This window comes from Salarias fasciatus, chromosome 3, assembly GCF_902148845.1.
Source record: "Salarias fasciatus chromosome 3, fSalaFa1.1, whole genome shotgun sequence".
NCBI classification, from domain to species: domain Eukaryota; kingdom Metazoa; phylum Chordata; class Actinopteri; order Blenniiformes; family Blenniidae; genus Salarias; species Salarias fasciatus.
The window spans coordinates 25,033,345-25,051,288 of NC_043747.1; the positions used below are offsets into that span (position 1 = coordinate 25,033,345).

The 17,944-nt window shown below is 45.2% G+C and overlaps 2 protein-coding genes across 2 annotated transcripts; one reads left to right on the forward strand and one right to left on the reverse strand.

Annotated features, from left to right (window-relative positions):
• Nucleotides 1–1,688: 1,688 nt before the first annotated feature.
• LOC115382571 (NLR family CARD domain-containing protein 3-like) lies at nt 1,689–6,233 on the forward strand. Its single transcript, XM_030084366.1, has 5 exons — nt 1,689–3,433; nt 3,960–4,133; nt 4,238–4,402; nt 4,824–4,828; nt 5,719–6,233. The coding sequence occupies exons 1-5, from the start codon at nt 1,689–1,691 to the stop codon at nt 6,231–6,233; spliced, it is 2,604 nt and encodes an 867-aa protein (XP_029940226.1).
• A 5,366-nt stretch (nt 6,234–11,599) lies between these two features.
• LOC115381414 (endothelin receptor type B-like) lies at nt 11,600–15,611 on the reverse strand. The gene is made up of 7 exons (XM_030082762.1): nt 15,089–15,611; nt 14,790–14,917; nt 14,510–14,708; nt 12,553–12,705; nt 12,345–12,478; nt 12,153–12,261; nt 11,600–11,725 (listed from the first exon to the last, which is right to left on the reverse strand). The coding sequence occupies exons 1-7, from the start codon at nt 15,563–15,565 to the stop codon at nt 11,630–11,632; spliced, it is 1,296 nt and encodes a 431-aa protein (XP_029938622.1). The 5' UTR covers nt 15,566–15,611; the 3' UTR covers nt 11,600–11,629.
• Between the last annotated feature and the right edge of the window lie 2,333 nt (nt 15,612–17,944).

Genomic DNA, 17,944 nt, shown 5'->3' on the forward strand with positions numbered 1-17,944 from the left:
ACAAGAGAACTGTTGTTTACAATCTGTCCTCCGAGGATTTCACTGTTTCATGAAAAGAAAAGAAAAACAGCTATAATGAAACACTCAGCCACAGAACTGAGTGGAAGTTGGCAACAATAAGGTCTGTTAGTGCAGTTAATCCAGTGCTATGTTCCACTGAATAATTTTAAAATCCAAAATGATCTGTCACTGCTGTTTCACACTGGTTGCGTTATGGATCCGTAAGTAATCCATACTTTAGTCATTTAATACAAATTACTCAACGTAAACCCAAACAATGGCCACAGATATGTATATGGCGACTGGCAGGAGCCCCTATTGTAATAAATAGCTGTGTTTCAACTGGATGCATTTTACTTGTGACTTGACACGCCCCGCAGCTGCAACAGAGTGGCAAGTGATCTGCATATGCATCTTGTGGGGAAGGCAACTTCCTCTACAGAGCTTGGGATCTGTTCAGGTCCGGCGGAACACAGCTGTTAATTGCGATGGGGACTAATTCTGTTGCCATATCTTTATGCTTGTGGCTCCTGCTGTGTAGCATAATTTTTCTCTGGGCATCCGTTCCGGATCCGTGATACAACCACTGTAAAATGGACCTCATACATTCCAGACCAGATTGTCAATCAAGTAAGCACACCCCCTGGTTATGAGAACTTCAACGCTCTGAATTAAAGCTAGGGTTGGCAATCTGAATTAGATACATTTTTTTAAATACTGTTTAAAATTATCTTTATGGCCCGATGGGAAGCGATTCATAGCGTGTTCTTAAAGTAGAGTGGAAAATATCCGCTATCTACAGCAGGACTAAAACAGGAAAAACAGCAACCAATAGTCTTGCCGGGACAGCTTGGTTGTACACCACAATCAAATCCCTTCGCCGTTCGACCTGCCCCCTGCGCGTACATTTCAATGGCGTGCACTGACCCTGGTTCACTGCGCGCGGCGTCGTTGCAGAATGGCGGAGAAGAATGTTTGGGGGTTTATTTACTGTTGAGTGCGCCATAACTTGGTGTAGTGCAAATAAAGAAAAATGAAGAAATGAAGCGCTGAGGACAGGTTAGTACTGTAACAGCGGTGCTCGTGCATGTAAGCGAGTGCGTCCCATTGGAGGGACCCTCCAATGGGGTGGGAGCTGGGCGGGACCTAGGCGGAGCCTTGGGGAGATGCTACATTCGATTACATGCTAGTTTTCCAAGATCGCCAACCCTAGCTTTAAGTTCAGTATTGACTTACTTTTGAATCGACCACCTGATTTATTTTCTGCTCCATGAGATGTAATGATAAAATCACCCTGAGCTGTAGAATCATAGGGATCCAGTTATATTAATATTTAATTTTGAATTAGAATCTATGAAGCAAAAGCCGTTTTGGAACCAGTGCCTGGTAGACTCTGGGATATTGACAGTGTCTGATACTTCCGGGTTGGCTTCAGTTGTGGAGCCAGGTCATCACGATTTGATATATGCTGTCTATGGTTTGGCACCAGTAAACTCTAAAGATAGGGTAGTGTGCAGGTACCTTTGGTAGCTTTGATGTTCGGATGGAAAATGACATTAGTCTTTCCTAACGCCACTTGCACTCTGGGCACATACGCAAAATTTCAATTCTATCATTTTCTGATCCTGTTTTTGATTGTTTCAGGTGAAAGCAATCTGTCAAAAGTAAAGCAACGTTTTAAAAGAACCATGCAAGAGAACAACATGATGGTCTTTGAAGGTGACGAAGACCAAAACAGTTCCCTGAATTGTATTTACACACAACTCCACATCACCGCTGGAGGGAGTGAAGCACCATGTGCAGAACACGAGTCCAAACAGCTTCGAGCTCAGCTGAATGAAACTAAACTCGTCAACGATGAGTTTTCAGTCAACCTCAGTGACATCTTCAAATGTTCCCCTGGTCAAGAAAAGTACAGAACCGTTCTGACGAAGGGTGTCGCTGGCATTGGAAAGTCCTTCAGTGTGAAGAAGTTCACTCTGGACTGGGCCACAGAGGATGCCAACCAGGACATTGACTTCGTGTTCAGTTTTGCTTTCCGAGAGCTGAATTTATGTTCCGGTGAGAAAAGCCTCCATGAGCTCCTCACTGAGTTCCACCCCGATCTTCTCCATCTGACTGCACCTGCGGATTATGTCAACACCAAGATTATAGTGATCCTGGATGGCCTGGACGAGAGCAGACTCCCCCTGGTCTTCAAGGACAATCAGGTGGTCACATCTGTCCATCAAAAGACGTCTGTGGGAAATCTGGTGGTGAATCTCATGAAGGGTCACCTTCTTCCTGATGCAAACATCTGGATAACATCCCGTCCAACAGCAGCTGATATGATCCCTGTGGAGCATGTTGGACTGATGACGGAGATCAGAGGATTCAATGACAGTCAAATCAAAGAGTACTTTCAGAGGCAGTTTGCTGAAGATCTTGATCTGGCAACAAGAATCACATCACATATTCAGTCTTCAGAGAGTCTCCACTTCATGTGTCAAATCCCCATCTTCTGCTGGATTTCCGCCCTGCTTTTTCAGGAGGTTTTTGGAGATGAAGAGCCTGATATTCCCCAAACTCTGACAGAGATGATGGCACATTTTCTGTCTACCCAAACAAGACGCAGAATGAAAAAATCTGGTGGGATGCCTGTGAAGACTGAAGAAAGCTTTCTGGCCCTGCACAGAGAATTTCTTCTAAAGCTTGGCAAACTTGCTTTCCAGCAGCTGCTGAAGAACAGCCTGATCTTCTACGAAAAAGACCTTGAAGACTGTGGCATCGACATGAAAGAAGCATCCGTCTGCTCTGAATTTTTCAATACAGTTCTTGTGGAAGAAAAAATCATCCACCAGAAGAAAGTCTTCGTCTTCGTTCATCTGACTGTACAGGAGTTCTTCGCAGCTCTCTACATCTTTGACTCTTTCTTAAACAACGATATCACAGAGCTGGATGACTTCCTTCACATGAAAGACAGTGAACACACTTTACTGGATCTTCTGAAGACGACTGTTGACAAAGTGTTGGGAAAGGCGTACGGCCACATGGATTTCTTTATGCGCTTCCTTTTTGGTCTCCTGGTTGAGGCCAATCGAAGAGTCCTTGGAGGTGTGCTGAAGACATCAGGTCTGAGTCAAGACACTGAGAAGAAAATCCTGACTCACCTGAAATCCATCCAAAAAAAGAACATCTCTCCAGATGGCTGCATCAACCTTTTCCAGACCATGGTGGAGATGAGAGACCACAAAGTCAAAGATGAGATTGAGGAATACCTGAAAGTGCAGGATCGTTCAGGGATGGAGCTGACTCCGCTGCACTGCTCTGCACTGGCCAACATGCTGCAGGTGTCAAAGAACGATCTGGAAGTGTTGGACCTGAAGAGTTACAGGACGTCCGAGGAGGGCCGGAGGAGGCTGATCCCTGCAGTGAGGAGGAGCCAAAAGGCCTTGTGAGTTTCCTCTTCCTGCCGCATGACACTTTTCAGCTCTTTACTTTCCCTTTCTTTGTCTTTGATCTTCAGAAAGTTAAGATCAATCAGTTCCAACCCTCAGAGCTAATTTCCATGTTGGTGGTAGGCATGTGTATTGGTATCACTCTGCTGGCATCAAATTGTTTCAGAAAAGTTCCGCCTTGGTGGTTATTTTCACTGACAATGACTGGCATTGTCACATTTGCTGAGAAATCTTGTTTAAATTTGACGACTGTTTTTGAAGAAGCTTTGTAACATATTGTTCTCGGTAAAATTCTGGAAGAATGTGCAACATAGTATTTTCGTTCAGTCGTCTTATTATCACCACATCAATCTAAAGTGTATTTGATCACATTATTGGTTGTATTTTAGCAAGGAAACTGCTGTAGGAAAAATAAAAAAATTTGAATGAGTAGATAAATCAAGTAACCCTCAGGGAAACACTTCTACAAAATATCTTTGCATTTTTTTGGATAATTGTTATAACCCTGGGATCCGTCTGCAGACTAGCAAACTGTGGAGTGACCGCTCAGTGGGTGGAACATCTGGCCTTTGGACTCAGGTTTCCCCACTCTCCTCTGCGAGATCTGGACCTGAGCAACAACGACCTGAGAGACTCAGGAGTGCAGGAGTTGTGTAAAGGCCTGGAGAGTCAATACTGCAGACTGGAAAGGCTCAGGTAAACATCTGTTAATGCAACAACAGCAGACCAACCCAACATTTTGACACAGCTAGCCTCTTGGACAGATCCAGAACACAGTAAATTTTGCCGTGTTTCTTCAGCTTGTCGGGCTGCATGGTGACTAAAGAAGGCTGTGGTCACCTGGTGTCGGCTCTGCGCTCCAACCCGACCCATCTGAAAGTTCTGGACCTGAGCTACAACAATCCAGAAGAGTCAGGAATAAATCAACTTCAAGAAATCAAGAATGATCCGGAGTTCAAGCTGAGGTGAGCTTATAAAACCGTGCTACCATCACACTGAACACCTTGAGGAAAATACACTCCGGTCATATTTGCCAAATGTTACATCAGTCTTTCTTACCTACAGGTGTGACCACGGGTCGATTGAACGGATCAAGCCAGGGTTCAAAAAATGTAAGTAGTGTGATTCAGTTGCTGGTGTTTTACCAACTGTTCAACCAACTCTTAATGTTTTGTCAGAACATGGTTTATAGGCTGTCTTTTGTCATTCTCATCAATATTAAGGAATCTCCGAACCTCAGACATCACTCGTCCTCCCTTGTGTATGTGCAAGCAACGTTGTTGATACATCCATCCCTCCATCCATCCATCCATTTTCTTCCGGGACTGGGTCGCGGGGGCAGCAGGTCCTCGAAGTATTCCTTCCACCGTCCTATAATATCCCCAGTCGAGGTCAGCAGCTCCCCACCTCCACTGTTAACGGTGTGAGTGGAGACCTGCTTTCCCCTCCTGAGGTGTCGGGACAGTTTGCCAGAATTTCTTCGAACCTGACCGGTAGTCCTCCTCCATGGCCTCCGAACTCCTCCCAGACCCGAGTTTTTGCCTTCACAACCACTTGGGCTGCGGTTCGCTTGGCCTGCTGGTATCTGTCAGCTGTTTCTGGAGTCCCATGAGCCAACAAGACTCGATAGGACTCCTTCTTCAGCTAGACGGCATCCCTTACTTCTTTGTTTTTTGTTTTTTTAAGCACGTGCGTCCCAGTCATCCCCCTCCAGGTCTTGCTGTTGCTACCCATGTGGGTTTTGAAGTCCCCCAGTAGAACTATGGAGTCCCCAGTTTGAGCGCTGTCCAGCACCCCTCCCAGGGATTCCAGGAAGGCCGGGTACTGTTCGGCCCGTAAGCTGAAACAACAGTGAGGCACCTATTCCCGACCCGAAGGCGCAGGGACCCAGCCCTCTCGTTCACTGGGAGAAACTCCAACAAATGGCGACTGAGCTGTGGGGCTGTAAGCAAACCCATACCAGCCCCCCGCATTTCACTGTGGGCAACACCAGAGAAGTGAATAGTCCAGCCCTTCTTGAGAAGTTGTATTCCAGAGCCCAAGCTATGTGTGAAGGTGAGCCCGACTATCAAAAGCCCTCGACAACATAGCTCCTGGGATCATACTGTCACTCAAACTCCCCACCATTTTAAGGTGGCAGTTCTGGGTACAGCTCCTCTAACCACGTGATGTAAATCTGAGTGTCATCTGCATCGGTGTTTGCCTTTGTGTTGTTAGATCTAGAAACACTGCAGTAGTTTTCCGTCGGTCGTTGACCCAGACGGTGTTTTCTGACCTGCAGACGCCTGTGACGTGACTCTGGATCCCAACACGGTGAGCAAGAACCTGCTGCTGTCTGAGGGGAACAGAAGAGTGAGCTGGGCAGTCGAGCAGCAGACAACAGCAGAACGTCATAAGTCTGAAATCTGCCTGAGCCAGCAGAGCCTGAAGGAGCGCTGCTACCTGGAGGTGGACTTACTGGAGTCCTGCAGCGTGGTGCTGGCGTACGGGAGCGTCATGGAGAAAAGAGGTGAATGTGAGCTGGGAAGGGACGACGAGTCGTGGGTGTTCACCGTTGCTGATGGACACTGTTACGTTGAACACGGGAGAAACAAGGTCGAAGTCGAATCCCCCAACTGGCACTCCAGACTCCTCGGAGTGTATCTGGACTGGGAAGCTGGTGTTCTGTCCTTCTACAGAGTTTCCTCCGACAGTCTCACCTGCCTCCACACCTTCACAGAGACGTTCAGAGACGCCCTCCAACCCGCCGTCCGACTTCACCTGCACTCCTCCGTCACCTTCAGTTCACCAGTGTGAGTATGGGAGGAACAAGGTGACCTCCTGTCCTGTTCTGTCTGGGACAAAGTGTCTTCATCTCCAATGTTTCCTTTATATTTAGGGATGCACGATATGGAAAATTTTAACCGATACCGATAACCGAAAATTAACTACTTCTTATGACCAATACCGATAACCGATAATTTCAGATTTTTATATTCAATATAATCTTAAAGGGACTTAAGGCAACTTTACAAAATTTACCTCAGTGTTGCCGCGATAGGCGCTGTGGGGAACTGCAGCCACCAGCCAAGGCGGCACGGGAGCGCGCACAAACACTTTCGGTGCGCATCAAGCCCTAGGTGCCTACATGGCGTAGGAACGGCGTCGATGCGACGGGGAAGCATACTGACGCCTGGTTCACACAGGACGCTGAGGCGCCGCAGCACCAGGCAGCAGGCGCTTGGCTGTTCATACAGGAAGCCTTTTCTGCTGTGCTCTGCGCACCGGAGACATCGACGCCCGTGGAGAGAAGGAGAGTCCTGGCTCTCTTGTGGGTTCATCCAATCAATAAAAGAAGGAAGCAGCACGGTGTTTTCCGTCATCTTGTTGGTGAACTGCGTCTGGACAGTGCCCACCATCACGTGAATCTCTACCCCCCCCCCCCCCCCCCCCCCCCACCCACCCACCCACCCACCCACCCACCCTTTCGCCCCCTCTCCCTGTGTGTGTTTATCTGAAAAGGAAAACCAAAAAGCAACATAATTTAAGTTATTTTACTTTATTTTAATTTGAAAATTGACCGGATTCTCTCGTATTTTCCGTTCCCGACTTCCTGTCTGGTGCGATCAGCTTGATCCAACTTGACAAATGGCGCTCGGGGCTCATGGAGAAAATAGAGAGGAGCGGAGCAGCGCTACCCCGCGCCTCCTGTATGAACTGTCAGATAGGTTAACAGGGGCGCCGATCCGAAACTCGATGCGTGGTGTTACCGCTTCCGCGCGCGGCGCGTCCTGTGTGAACCAGGGATGTAGTGTTTGAGTCCGTGTCAATGGCGGCCATGTTCTTCCTGTTCGGCAGCGCGCATACAGCATCAATTTACATCACATCCCCACGATTGCGTGGGAAATTCGGACCCCGAACAGCAACAAATTATTTGGCACACAGCCTGTATAAGGCAACAGACAGATACGTGGATTGGCCTGTTATTTTAGGTTTTTAATGCTTCACGACCCATTAGCATTGAATAAACTGGAAATACATGTGTAGTTTTTCACAAATCTTGCCTTAAGTCCCTTTAAAATAATCTGCAGTTTGCGTACTAAGGAGAGTATAAACATTGAAGACGCAGTGATGAAAAAAAGTAATACTTTAGTAGCTCTGGCCTGACTATAACAGCAAACAACAGTACAGACTGTTCATTTATTTTTTTACAAAAATATCAAACAGTTAAAATTAGTAGCAGTCGATTTTTTCAAACAAAAACAAAAATGAAATCTGTGACTTTACACAGGCTGTCAAACTTCTCAAAACTCAGTATATCAAATATGACATCAAATCCCAACTAAAACAAAAACTGCATCCTTCAAGAAAAGGATTTCACAGAACTGTGACTTGTTTATCTGTAAAAAAAAAAAAAAATCAAATATTTTTCAAATATGAAATAAATTAAATCCATTGACATGGCAACCTCAAATCTAAAAACACAAAAAATGAAAATAAAGTCCAGAAAACTGTTTAGAAGAAATAATAGTTTGCTACAATTTAATAGAATGAATATTTGATCTTCAACCAAACTGAGTAAATCAAGAACTTAAATTACTTTTGTCAGGTAAGTGAAATAAAATGCCCACCCCCTCTCTGCAAATAATGTGCACATAGAACTAAACCTCTGTAATTAATGGCAACCGCAATACACAACAGGAAACTTTGAACAGTACCAGTAAATATTAACACAAATTAATGTTCAAACCGCAGACAATAACAAAAACACATGGGCCCCATACACACACTCACAGTTAGCTTACCTACGCTGGATGGGAAAAAAAAAAAAAAAACGTTGCAGGCCTGTTGGAAGCTACAAGGGGTGCAAAAAACCCCCTCCTTAGCAGTCAAGGTGCAGGGCAGCAATGAACCCGCGGAATAAACCGTACCGCCGGTGCCATCTCCTCAGCCAGAAGTTACAGAAGTTAAGGCACATCGATGCTTCACAAAACAAGCAATTTGACTAAACCCATTAATTTATCGGTTTAATTTATCGGATTAGATTAATTTATCAGACCGATAAAAATGACGTCATTTCACTCCAAATTGGCCGATAATTTATCGGACCGATCATTATCGTGCTTTCCTATTTATATTCATTTCGGAGCAGCAAGTCGCCACTCCTTATTTGTATTTGCCGCTTTTTCTATGTTTTTTTTTCTTTTCTTTTTTTTTTTTTGTTTTTTTTTTTGGGGTCGCACATACACCACCGTCGCCACATGTCTTCGCATCAGACTCCTGCACTGGGTCGGGTACTCACGAAGTGTGTGTGTGTGTGTGTGTGTGTGTGTGTTTGTGTGGTGTGTTTGTATGGTGTGTCAGCTTAGTGTCACGACAGAGTTTAATGCTGCAGCAGTTTAATGCAGCAGAGATGACCAGCACAGTTTACTTTGGTGCAGGATTTTTATGTTGAGGCAACATTTAACAAAGACATCACAGTATGAAGCGTTCAAGAACAACTGGAATTTAACAATGTTTACTGAAATGATTAGAGGGCACATTGAGACACCACAAAATCAATGTGAAGTGTCTGTGAACCTCATGTGAGCCCTGTGCCATCAAGATAACATTTACACGCCATAATGTGCTACTGACTGCAGTTTCAGACGGACTTGTTCAAATATTTCTCTAAGAAAAGAAAGACAGTAATTATGGATCAATACGCTACATAATGTTGTAGTTTAAAAAAAAAGTGTTCACACTTGTCATCATGTATTGTGAGTGTACATAATCTAACGTTAATGTTTTATATAATAGGGTAAGACAAGTAACTTTAGACAGGGAGGAACAGTGGAACCAAGTGAAGGAGAGTTGAGTACAGAAGGGAGAACAAAGTCAAGGAGCAGGAGAATCAAATGAAAGAGTACGAGAACCAAATGAAGCAGATGGAAGAGAGGTTGAGGAGAAAACATGAAAGGGAAACTCGGGCGACCGGACTGGGGTCCTCAGAAGTTAAAAAAAAAAAAAAAAAAAAACTTGCAGGTTGCAGTCATGGCTCTACCACACTGATAATGGAGGTAGAATTGTTAGAATCTGCAGTCAAGTGTCATGTTAACTGGAGAGCCTGGCTCCACCGCTGAAAAAAATCCTAGAGGAAACACTGGCCCTGTTCACATGTGTCCAAACGTCCTGATCAGTCCATGTCGGCTCACTCGCCACGGGGTTACCAGGCCCGCAGAGGGTCATCGCTACACAGAACCAGGCGGCGTGTCGAGACACTGTTTGAACACTGCTTGAGCAGATACCCAGCAGATAAAAACACTGAAAGTATAAATTCAGACGCGTGACGCTCGTCGCTATCTTTGTTAAGAGGTCACGAGGCTTTGGTGGATTCATCAGAGCATCCACCAGCATTAAAGACTGCAGATATTGTAGTATATGACAAGTTTTGAAGTATTAATATACCGATTATGTTTGTACTTCGGTTTTTCATTTAAAGGTGTAACATACGATGTTCCATTTGCTTTGAGTTCCGGGTGGATCATCAAAATAACTGGTGGGTCTGTTTGTCAATCATTCTGACGAGCTGCTTTCGTAAGGTGGTTCTACGTGCTCGCTCCCAATAAGCTTCTCCCTTTTGCGCATGCGCATTCAGAGTGTTTATGTAGCCGGTGAGCTTCCGTTTCAGCTAGTAGCTCCTTACCGATGGCGAGTCTGACATAATGAAACTGTAACTGTTTCAGAAAATAAGCTTTATGAGCGAGGCCGATCGCAGAAACTGTAAATGCCATGCACGCCCGGAGAAGATGAGCCATTGATAGGCGTTTCCCCTGGAGAAGCTGTCGAGCAGGTGGGACGGTCTGGCGCATGCACATTTTTCAAAAAGCGAGTAACAGACGTTTGGCTTCGTCTTTTCGAGAAAATCCTGTGTTACACCTTTAATCTTTACTTGAGTGAGACTCTGCTTCTCAGCCATACTTTGTTACATCCAGTCACTGGCAGAAGTTTCCTCATCATAGTTTGTTTGCATTCCGTAGTTTTCCAGTTGTTTTTTTTTTTTGTTTTGTTTTTTTTTGCATATGATATCCTCTTATGCATATTTATAAGTATTTAATTATTATTATACACACAGATTGTCATGTCTGAGAATGGAATTAATGAGTAGTGCAATTTTAAAGCAACTTTGAAGGTATACAGAAAAGCGCAATATAAAGCATTGTTACAGTTATTCTGTGGTTGTGTTTAGTCAATAAAAGAATCATAATATGCGTGATCATGAACTGTCTTTTGTTCTCACGTCTTTGTTGATTTGAAAGAAATGGAGAGAGTGACTGAAAAGAACGTCACTAGTACATAGGAAAACCTTTAACTAAGAAATGAAAGTCATGTCAATAAGTGTAAATAGACCTATATGTGTATACTCACACATGCAGCTTCTTAGGACAATCAAATGTAATTTTACTTAACAAAAAAAAAACTTGTGGATATGATTCATAAAGAGTGTTTGAATTCAGTATTAAGTTGAAATTAAACAGCCATTTGATGTTATTTCATCCCAACAAACCAACAAACAGGATTACTATTGCAACAACACATCATCAGTAGGGTAAAACTAACCTGTCTCGGTCCTGTGACGGTCTAATCCCAGCTCACATTCCCCATTAGTGGGTGAACAATCCAACGCTTGGTGAATTCTGCTTCACAATGATAGGAAGAGCCGACATCGAACGATCAAAAAGCGACGTCGCTATGAACGCTTGGCTGCCACAAGCCATTGTATTGTATGTTAAATAACGCAAGCTTTGCATGTAATGACTTTAATTATGAAAAGTCTTTGAACATATTACATTCAAGCTGACCTGTTTATTCTTTTAGCATAGTCAAAATTTTAAAATGCAACTGTAGACTCAAGAATAAATTGAAATATATCAAAAACATTAATGTGTGAACAACATTGGTGATGACAAAAATATAAAATTTTTCACAATTATTAGTACAATTACAAAAACAATTTAATTACAAATACTATTTAGAAACTATTAATAATACTGTTATAATAATTGCTCAGAAGTGTGGACAAATACATGAAAGCGCAGATAAAAACAGAACTGGAGAGCAGTTTGACAAATAATTTACAGCTTTTATTGTGAAAGTACAGTGAAGAAGAGTCGTCCCGGACCAGCGTGTGGTTGTGGTGAGGAGCTGCTGCGGTCCAGCAGGGCGGCGCTCCGTCAGTGCTCGGTGTGTTTGTACTGGCTGGTGCCGTGGTGCAGCGGCAGCAGGCTGTTGGACAGAGAGCCGGACGAACACCAGCAGCACAGGCAGGACTGGGGAGACAGACGGGAGGCGTCAACACACGCCTCCGGTCCCCGTGTCTTCAGAGAATACTCAAGGTACGTTATGACTACATTTCATTTTCTCAGTCATATTCTCACTTGTTTTTTTGTTTTTTTTTAAATCTAATTGTCGCTATTTCAGCCTCCACGACCATGAAAGGAGATTCAAACCCACGCTCCTGCTACATTTCTGCTCAAACTTCCCGAGATAAGCCTGAAGTGGCCTCTCGGGGCGAACGTGTCGGATTCCCAGCAGCCTCTTATCGAAGGTCACGACCTCTCCAAGTTTAGAACGTCGGAGCTGTATCAGGGTCTCACGCCCCCCCTCGACCCCCCGACCCCCCGACCCGCTCATGTCGGAGAGACACTGGCCGCCGAACACCCGCCCCCTCCTCCTCTCTTCGTCTCTCTGTCTTACCTTGAAGCAGTGCTTGAATTTCTTTGAGACGAAGAAGAGGATGATGGGATTGATGCAGGAGTTGATGGTGGCCATGTTGATGCTGAAGTAGTCCAGGACCAGCAGGAAGCTGCAACGACAGTGAGAAGTGAAGCGTGAAGTCTTCTGGCGCCGGACCGGGTTCAACCGGATTGAGCGAGGGCGGGTCGGTACTTGAGCAGCTGGCAGCGGCCGGCGTCGTGCTCCCGGTAGACGGTTCTCTTCAGCAGGCGGCTCAGGTGAAGAGGGAACCAGCACAGGGCGAAGATCAGCACCAGGCAGAACACGGCCTTGGCCACCTCCCTGCGCTGGACGGCACGACGGCGGAACGGTGAGAACCTTGCGTTTCCTGTCGGAACCCCGGATCCCCGCGAGCGTTTACCTGTTTGAGGTGATCGCTGAGCGAGATCCTCAGACTGCCCTTCTCGTGCCGCAGCATCTCGCCGGTCATCAGGCCGTAGAAGACCGCCGAGCAGACCAGGGGCACGCAGAAGTAGAACCCGAACAGCCACCAGTCCTTCGCGTCCCGGTAGAACTGGAACAGGAACAGACCGGTTCAGAACCTCTTCTGAAGGCCTCCGAGGCCTCCGAGTGGTCACCATCGGGTTTTCAGTCCCATGAAGCCTGTCCCCGCCTCGTCCCTTCTTCCTCATTCAGCAGTAAAGCCGACCTCTGCTCTCTATTCAGTGTCCTGATGGAAACGTATTGTCAAAAATATTCTGTTTCAATGTTTAATTTTCTCTGAATTATTAAGATAATTAAATTGTAATTACCAGAAAACATCAATTACACACAGAAACAGCAGGCTGTTTTTTTCTGAATTATCCTTTTTTCATAATCTATTTTGAAAAAAAAAATGTTTTCTCTGAATCCCTTCATTTTTAAAATATTTTTTAACTAAAACAAAAATTGAGGTTTTTCTGAATTAGCCAATTTTTTCATAATTTATTAAAAAGATACAAAAAAATGTTATTCTGAATCCCCCCATTTTTTTTTATTCACAAAAAATTAAGTTTTTCTGAATTACCCAGTTTTTTTATAATTTATTTTTAAAAGAAATTACAAAAAAATCCCTGTTTTTCTGAATTAACACATTTATTCATCAGTAAAAAAAAAATTACAATGGAAAATATCATCTGTTTTCCTGAATTCACCAAAAGTTTATATTCATGTGGTTAATTCAGAAAAACAGACCATATTTTAAAAAGAAATTTTCACAAAAGAGTTCATCCAAAAAATTTGGATGAACTCGTCACCCTCTACATGACTTCCTGTCAGTCAAACATCTGTGGAGCAGTAGAACCTTCCCCCAAATGTCAGGATCGTTTACAAGACAACATTTCAGGTGAACACACACTGTTTTCGTTTCAGAAAATGTTTCTATTTATGGCAGAAACACTGAAAACAACGTAGCTGGCATGTTGGCTGTTGTTGTTGTCTTTTGGTTGTTGGACTGGGAGTCAGGACGCTTGTTCCTATTGTCCATCTACTGAGCAGGTGCAGAGCAGCTGTTTACATTGACTGTGGAGACCAGGGCCAAGACCAGAAGAAAGACCAGCATCAGAGATTCTGTCATCTACCACAATGGAGCGCAAGCGTTTCCAAGAAGTTCCACCTTCGAGTAGTTTCCTCAACACAGTGTCTTAATTCTTCACATCTTTCCCCTGGATGTGTTCACACACACGGAAACAAGCATCGTGACAAACCGCAGCGTACTGTATGTTCCTCCTCACGTCAGCAGCAAGTTATTAAACAGATAATTTACATTCCAAGCCGCTGCTGAACGGACAGATTGCTGGCGGCCGAGCTGACCTGGGTTCAGACTGTAAAGAGCGGTTGTTTGGTCCAGTCGTGACCCGGAGGCGTAAACAGGAAGAGAAATCATAAACCATCTGAACGGCGAAGCCCCCGTCCAGAAACATCAACAAAAAGATGATGGGAATTTACCCAGCAGCTTGTTTACCCCGCTCACACACAACCAGAGTGTGTTTACACGACAACGGCGCTCGATGCCACGGAAAACACAACTTTTTGAAAACACCTGGCTTCTTTAGCCGTGTAACTGGGCCAAAACGACACTTTGTGAAAACACTCGGGGCTCCGTGTTGATGGAGGAAGCTCTGCTCCGCTTTAGCGTGACGGATAGCTAGTATGAGCGGCTCGCGATTCCTTTTCGCTTGAAACGTTGCCATGGAAACGGGAACACGACACAGGAACCACATAACGAAGCTCCTCAGTCTCTGTGGCACCTTTAAAAGTTTAACATTTGTATGGTTTAGATGTGTGTGGTTCACGTAGAGTCCACACACACACACACACACACACACACACACACTCACAGTCATGAAGGGCGTGTTGGCCTGTAGCATGCACGTCCTCATGGTCACGTTCTTGTATTCGAAGTTGACCATGTTGAAGCCGACGGCTTCTGGCACGGCCAGCAGCATGGACAGCACCCAGATCGCCACGATCTCCACGGCCGTCGCCATGGGAACGCCGTTCCCCTGCACCCGGGACCAGGACGCCACGGCACGGTACCTGCAACCACGAGGCGGGGCGTTGATGTTCAAGCTCAAGCAGCAAACAGGTGTAACAGGTGGGGTTGTGGCGCTGCGTTACCGGTCCACGCTCAGAGCGCACAGGTTGAGGACGGTGATGCCGACCGACGCCTTCTGCAGGAAGGGGAACAGCTTGCAGAGGAACAGACCCAGCGAGCTGTCGGCGAACGGCCACTGCATCGCCAGGAGCTGCACACACAAAGAAACGAGTTCTCAGTGCAGCAGTGTGTGTGTGTGTGTGTGTGTGTGTGTGTGTGTTATCACTATCAGCAGTTTATTTTCGACCTGATTATCAGCGCAGTGCTCAGCAGTCCTGGAACACCGTGGCTCCACACCAACGCTCTAGAACGGACGGTCTACCTTGTAGATGTTGATGGGTCGATCGATTGCGATGTAGATCAGGTCCCCCAGGGCCAGGCTGGCGATCAGGGCGTTGGGTCCGTTCCTCATGGATCTGTTCTGGCAGATGATCCGCAGCAGGGTGCCGTTCCCGATGATCCCCACGGCGAAGATCACGCAGGACATCACCGTGTTGATGTACTTGAAGACCGTCTTTATGGACGTGTCCTGCACGCAGGTGGGGGGCGACGGTGAGCTGCCGTTGCCCCCCGCCGACGTGTTGGACAGGGACCGGTGAGACGGAGGTTTCCGCTCATGTTTGTGTTTGAGCTTGCTTGAAGGTCTCAGCTTTTCCGGTCCGGTCCCCGGGGACTCCGGGGGCTCGTCGGCGGTCTCTTGCAGCAGCAGCAGATGCGAGGCGCCGTTTGGGGCGCGGTGACCCGGCTCCAGTCCCAGAGGCGGGTCGCTGCCGTAGAAGTCAGCCGAGTCCGACATCATCAGGTCGGGTGGGGACGGCTCGGAGGTGGAGTTGCTGTAGCAGCCGACCGGATCGACAAACACCAAAAAGCCGACGACCAGCAGCAGGGCGAACAAGTGGGAGGTCGAGGGCGGACCGGGACTCCTTCTAGAACCATCTCTGAGGCCAAAGCCTCTCACCAGATCCACTACCCTGACTCCTGAAACCATCCCGAGCTTTCCAGAAGACTTTAACAAAAAACTTAGAACAAAGCTTTGATCCGGGAGGAAATTAACTGTTTCTGGAACCCAAAGTGCTTCTAACCAAAAATGACTTGAATTCAGAAGGTTTTCCAGAACCTGCTCTGATTCTGGATGCAAGTTCTGAACCTTATTCGACCACAGAATGTTATGTAGAACCTGTTCTGACTACAAACTCCAAACTGATTCAATTCAAGAACTTTACCTGGAGCCTTGATTCATTTCCATCAGTATTGTGGAACATGCTCTGACTACAGAACCCACCGTGGTTCTGGAGCTGACTCGGAACCCTGTTTAGTTATTTAAACTTTATCTGATTCTAGAGCCTACAGTGGTCAGGGAACTTGGTTTGGATCATAAATTAATTCTTTATATATATAAAAAAAGTATAGATTCTTAAGTCCACAGTAGTTTAAGACCTTTTCCAGAACTGTGTTTTCATACAAAGTCCATTCTAGAGCTTTGTTGGATTCTGGATGTCTGTGAGATCCTAGAACCAATCAGGTCGATGCTCTTCCTCCAGAATATTTTCCAGGATCTGGTTGGAGGGAAGCAGTTGAGTCGTTGCTGATAAATCTGTTCTGCGGAGAGAAAAAAACAAGCAGGCATCACCTCCGGGAACACATCGGTTCAGATGTTTCCTGAAAACAGAGCTCCAGAACAGGGATAATATCGTGACGCAGCGGTCGGTTTCGAGGTTGAAACCATACTTATCAAATATGGACGTCCTCAGGAACAAACAAACTCTCTGAGGTTCCACAGATTCATCTCATTTAACGGGTGATAAATTAAAGCAACTTTAACTTATGCTACCTTCACTTTGAGGGAAAGTTGTGTTTGACTGTTTATATTGCAGTTTTTACGAAGGCATCTGGTCCAGAATGGGCCAGAGGCCAAAAAATCAGGAGGAGGAGAAAGATAGTCCGTACAACAACAGCCTCCTCTCCAGCTGTGTGCCGTATCGGGAAGTAGATAAAGTGAAAAGTGTCGCCGCTGCACTTGTTCTAGTTTTGAATGAGAAAATCAATTTAATCATAAGTGCATCTTCTTTTGGCATTATTTGGGTTTGTTTAACCTTGCTTATTTATCTATTCAGTTATTAAATTCAGATATATTCAAAATATAGATATTTCCTAAAGAAGAGGAAAAATGTCATCAGAATTTGAATTTATCTGCATATATTCACCTATTTACACACATGTATGTCACATTATGTGTATACAGAGTAAATACGTACATATATATGTACATACACATATTTGAAACCTATTGTAACTACTCTATAAAAACTATTATATATTTTATGAAAATACATTTACACAAAATAATCTGTATCCAGGTGTACACAAACCTATACTCATCACATCTAATTCAACATGCCTGAAAATGATAGAATGAAGTCCAGGTTATTAAACCCGACCACTTTTCCTATATTCAATAATCAAATTTGACAATTATCCTTCTTCTTGAAACACCTTTACAAACAAAAATTGATTTCAGTTTATCTGAAAACATTATGCAATATTTTAGCCAATACATTCCCAAATATAAAACTTCATGTTTATATTTTCCACTGTATAAAATATGTTGAAAGTGGCAATTATTTTTATTTTTTTGCAATGTCATTTTATATTCATCTCTCATCCACATTCTTTCACACAGTGCATCCAAAACACACACATAAATATACAGTCGTACAGCGATGATACAGTTACTCATTCCCCTCCTCTCAATCATAGAGTTTGAGTTCCTGCCTAGATCTCTCAGAGTAGCAGTAGCAGCTGGAGGTCTGTCCTCCTCTCACCTGCCTGATTCTTCTTCTGTGGTGTCTCAGATTCCTGGGGAGGGTTCGGGTTCGGCTCCAGCCAGAGAGGACGTGCGCTCTCCGCTCCTCTCTCTGCTGGAGTCTGACTGATGGAGCAGAGTTTTACTCCCTGCCTCCTCCCTCCGTGACTCCGTCAGATAGCTGGGAATGGTTTCTGCCACTCAACACCCCTCCACCCCCCACCCACCCCCTTCAGCTACAGTGGAACATCTCATAAACACGGCCGAGTCGAGAGTCACTCTGAACTTTTACGGACTCCGGGAGTCGGTTGGTTTTCTGATGCCGGGCTGTAAACGGAGTGACTGCGGCGTGATGCCAGACTCCAGACAGAGTTT